The sequence below is a fragment of the Penaeus vannamei genome, chromosome 4, assembly GCF_042767895.1.
Source record: "Penaeus vannamei isolate JL-2024 chromosome 4, ASM4276789v1, whole genome shotgun sequence".
Classification (NCBI taxonomy): Eukaryota; Metazoa; Arthropoda; class Malacostraca; order Decapoda; family Penaeidae; genus Penaeus; species Penaeus vannamei.
The window spans coordinates 45,072,169-45,077,168 of NC_091552.1; the positions used below are offsets into that span (position 1 = coordinate 45,072,169).

Here is a 5,000-nt window from a genome sequence, read left to right on the forward strand (position 1 = left end):
GCTTTAGGTTACAGGATGAGGGCAAAGATGGAGATGTGTTGTGGGATACAGAGTTTTGGGAAGGGAGAGAGGTTTGCAGTTGTGGAGGGGAGGAAGGCGAGGGGAAAGGCGGCAGATGCTGCTGCTGCTGCTATTTCTACTACTACTATTATTATTCCTATTCCTACTACTACTACTACTACTACTACTACTACTACTACTACTACTACTACTACTACTACTACTACTACTACTACTACTACTAATACTACTACTACTACTACTACTACTACTACTACTGCTACTACTACTACTATTTCTGCTACTACTACTATTACTACTACTGCTACTACTATTACTTCTACTACTACTACTATGTCTACTATTTCTCTTAATACTACTACTACTAATACAGCTATTACTACTACTACTTATACTACTTATACTACTTATACTACTTCTACATCTACCCCTATTGTTACTAATACATATATATTGAAATGATTTTAAAGCAGTTTGGTTTGTCATGGGTGATACTGAATGCTCAGATGCAACTTATTTTTACTGTAATTGATAACTTTTTTTTTTTTTTTAGATAATAGTTTTTTTATTTAGAGCCTTTTACTACTGTCACTACATCGTCTTTTACTCCTCCAGAGCGGAATGAGCATGGAACAAGGTGTGCGGGTGAGATTGCTGCTGCAGCCAACAGCGTGTGTGGTGTTGGGGTTGCCTACCGTGCTAACATCTCAGGCATTCGTGTACTTGGTGGTCGCATGACGGATTCCATGGAGGCAGCTGCGTTCATCCAGGGTTTAGATGTCAATGATATTTACTCTTGCAGGTGAGGATGGTTTGCCAGTTTTAAGGATTTACATGTGTGTGTACATGTGTATCTGTGTGTGTGTGTGTGTGTGTGTGTGTGTGTGTGTGTGTGTGTGTGTGTGTGTGTGTACGTGTGTGTGTGTGTGTGTGTGTGTGTGTGTGTGTGTGTGTGTGTGTGTGTGTGTGTGTGTGTGTGTGTGTGTGCGCGTGCGTGCATGTGCGTGTGTGTGTGTGCATGTGCGTGCGTTTGTATGTAAACTGGTATATAGTATGAATAAGTGCATATTTTTTTTCAGCATTCATATTCTCATTTAATTTTGCCTGTCTTTTACCATCCAAAGCTGGGGTCCTGATGATGATGGGCGGACAGTGGATGGGCCACACCACCTTGCTAGCCGGGCCTTGGCACATGGCATTACCTATGGCAGGAAAGGCTATGGTGCCATCTATGTTGTGGCTTCAGGCAACGGTGGCAGAAAGAAAGATAACTGTAAGGATGTTGGTTATTGATTGTTGAAAGGGTTGATTAATTTAAGTGGGACAGAGATGGATGGGAAGAAGGTTAATTAAAAAAAAAAAATTTTTTGTTGACAGAGATTGGATAACTTTACAAGGTACCCTTGGCCTTTCCTCGAGTGGCCTTTTGGAGCATCTTTTATGTCATTTGGTATCATAGAGCACAAAGACTCTAAAGATATCTTATTGGAAGGTGAAATATAAGTTCAAAATTGCTGCTCTGAGAATATATTATCTGGAATTCCCTAAAATCTGATGGCTACTGCTTTGGTTTTCATGCTCGGTGCTATCTCCCTTCCAGCAGTGAATTTGATTGTATATCTTGCTTGGATGTGTCAGTAGAGTACTGTGATTGTTGATGTGGAGAATTCCTTTGAGGGGATTTACTTGTTGATTCAAAGGTTTGAGAACTAATTGGGGAAATAATGGGATATATGGTAAAAGGAAAACAATGAGACAGATAAACATTGGTTGTTGAGATGATTATTGGTTCTAGGGAAATAGTCATTGATATTGTGGTTAATGTGAGCGTTGACGGCCTCCAGTTTAACCCATCGCCGCTTGGTACATGTCCTGTCCACTGTAGTAATTTTTTTAAAATCTTGTTGATGCATAGATAGCTCCTCAAGTACTTAGTCAAAAAGAAGCTAATTAGTAGGCCTAACTAACCTCACCCATTTCATTGTTTCTTGTATTTCTTGGGGAAGAAGGTTTTGATGTCAAATACTATTAATATCATTAATGATAATTTTTCATGTTAATCTTCTTTTTCTTTTTCTTGTTATTATTATCATAGTTATTGTTGTTAATATCATTATGATCATTATTATTGTTTTTGTTATTATTATTATCATTATTATTATTATTATTATTATTATTATTATTATTATTTTTATTATTATCATTATTATTATTATTATTGTTATTATTATTATTATTATTGCTATTGTTGTTATTATTATTATTATTATTATTATTATTATTATTATTATTATTGTTATTATTATTGTTATTATTGTTATTATTATTATTATCATTATTATTATTATTATTATTAATATTATTATTATTGTTATTGTTATTATTGTTATTATTATTATTTTTTTATTATAATAATGATTATTATTATTATTACTATTATTGCTATTATTATTATTATTATTATTATTATTATTATTATTATTATTATTATTATTATTATTATTATTATTATTATTATTATTATTATTATTATTATTATTATTATTATTATTATTATTATTATTATTATTATTATTATTATTATTATTATTATTATTATTATTATTATTATTATTATTATCACTATTGTTATTATTATTATTATTACTATTATTATGATTACTACTATTATAATTATTAGTATTATTATGATTATTACTATTATTATAATTATCATTATTATAGTTATTATTATTATACTTATTATAATTATTATTATGATAAAATGAGTTTTTTCAAGTGTCAAGGAAAAGGGTAAACAGGTGAGATAGGGCAGACTAAGTGCTTGTGGAGCCTTCTATGTATAAAGAAAATTAATGAAGTTTTTCCAAAATCTGAGAAAAACATATATTGAGATCAGGACTAATGACGGAGTCCTTGGCGTTAAGCATGGTGGAGTAATCTGTGAATACAAAAGGAATTAGATAAAATCATAAAGGACATTGCATGCATGGACCTGGCATCCCAGCTCTATTGAGTTGATAAAAGAAAGTTTTTGCTTTATATCTTGTTTGGTTATATATTTATTTATTGTTGATTTTATATATTTAAAAAGGTAGGCAAATCTGTTGCATCCGCTTTGTTTGAATAATGAAAGAAAACTTTTGCTTTACCAGGTAACTTTGATGGCTATGCTAATTCCATCTACACGATAACAATTGGAGCAGTGGACATTCGGGGGCAGATGCCATATTATGCAGAGGAATGTGCTGCCATGCTGGCAGTCATGCCCAGCTCTGGCAGTAATGGACATGATATTGTGAGTATAGAAAGGAGGGTCCACCCATTTCTATTAATTATTATTGTATTTATATTATTATTTTATAATACTTTCAAGGAATAGGATATAGCTATCTTATAATGATTACTTTTTGTTGTTATTGTATATCTTTGAGAGTTTGGAAGATGAAAATATGCATTTTATTCATTTCTTCTTATAATTATTAATATTAAATTTATTTGTATGTATTTTGGAAAGTAGGAAGGGAGAAGTACTCTTCTATTTTCATTACCGTTTATTGTTACAATGTTTTTGGAAACAAGAAGATAGAAATCCTTGTGTGTGTTAGTGCATTTGTTAATAGTTCACAATAGTAGTAGACAGTTTTTCATGACGTGATTTGAGGAGAGAAAAAATTATTGTCCAGGAATTTAAGAGGATATAATATGCATGATTTTTTTACTGAGACGTGATTAGTTGAAGAGAGAAGAATATGAATGCAAATGAATGATTTTACAGCTCAAGAAAAATGATTAATGAGTTGATTTTTAAGAGTATAATCTTACAGTCATCACTAGAACTGTGAAACAGAACTTACAACTTGCTCTACAGGTAACCACGGATTGGCGTGAGATCAGTGCCACAGGATGCACCAAGCATCACTCAGGAACGTCGGCGGCGGCCCCCTTGGCAGCAGCGGTGGTGGCACTGGCCTTAGAGGTGCAGCCATGTCTCTCATGGAGAGATGTTCAGTACCTCATTGCACTCACCTCCAGAAAGGTAGGGCTGGTCTTAGTATATTTTATATGTGTTTGTTTGTTTATCTGTTTTCTGCTTGTTTATATGTTTTCATATTTATATAAATAGCTACATCCCCGATTTGACCCCATGGTGTAGAATGTTTTGGTAGACCATGAGAGATCGTATAATAATAACGGAGTAACACTCCTGTGACTGAATAGATCCGGATCATGATACATCATTGGTATTTGGACGGATTTTACTTAGAAACTATTAATAGAGGTATTTGTCTATAAAATAGGCTATAAAATTAATTGGGTTGGGCAATTGCTGCTTGCCTTCAGTCTGGCCAAAAGTGCTAAAATTGACAAGTTTATGCTCTCCCAAACCCAGCATTTTTTGGAAGGATAGGTATGATATTATTTTTTATTGGATAGATGTAATCCCATGAATAGGAATACATGTTACAGTTTTTTCAGTTTTGAAATATTACGCATAATGTAGGGTATATAATTGAAGAATTTTTATGGGTACTAATCTCATTTTAATTATAGAGAGCTAAAACATCCAGGAAAGATTGAAACTATTAAAGATGGAATTTACACATCTTAATTAGTGCTTTGCAAAAGAAAATGAGATCGGACCATTGTCATCAGTCAGGAATTACAACCTGATTCAGAACAGGATGACACCCTACTTTCCACTCTGTTTTGATTTTTTGATTGATTAATTTTTTAATGGACCTGAAATTGATTGATGGATCGTTTAGGCCAGTTGACGTATAGAATTTCTTATCTTAATGTAGTTACCTGCATGCTTTCTTAATATTACAATTATTTCCATGTTTTGATTTATTTGTTTGTTTATTTGTTTTCTTACCCAATTCCTCACATGCACACCTTATGATAGTGTGCTCTTTGTTATTGTATGTCCAATGTGAAGTGATATTAGTGTTGGTATTGGTGTTACTAAGCATGTC

At 32.5% G+C, this 5,000-nt stretch overlaps 1 protein-coding gene across 1 annotated transcript in view; it reads left to right on the forward strand.

Annotated features, from left to right (window-relative positions):
* Positions 1–5,000, forward strand: part of LOC113812244 (proprotein convertase subtilisin/kexin type 7) — a 17,272-nt gene that overhangs the window by 8,563 nt on the left and 3,709 nt on the right. Inside the window, exons 4-7 of the mRNA XM_027364100.2 lie at positions 637–823; positions 1,146–1,294; positions 3,177–3,319; positions 3,893–4,060. Of these exons, the coding sequence (XP_027219901.2) occupies positions 637–823; positions 1,146–1,294; positions 3,177–3,319; positions 3,893–4,060 (647 nt within the window). The remainder of the gene's footprint in view (positions 1–636; positions 824–1,145; positions 1,295–3,176; positions 3,320–3,892; positions 4,061–5,000) is intronic.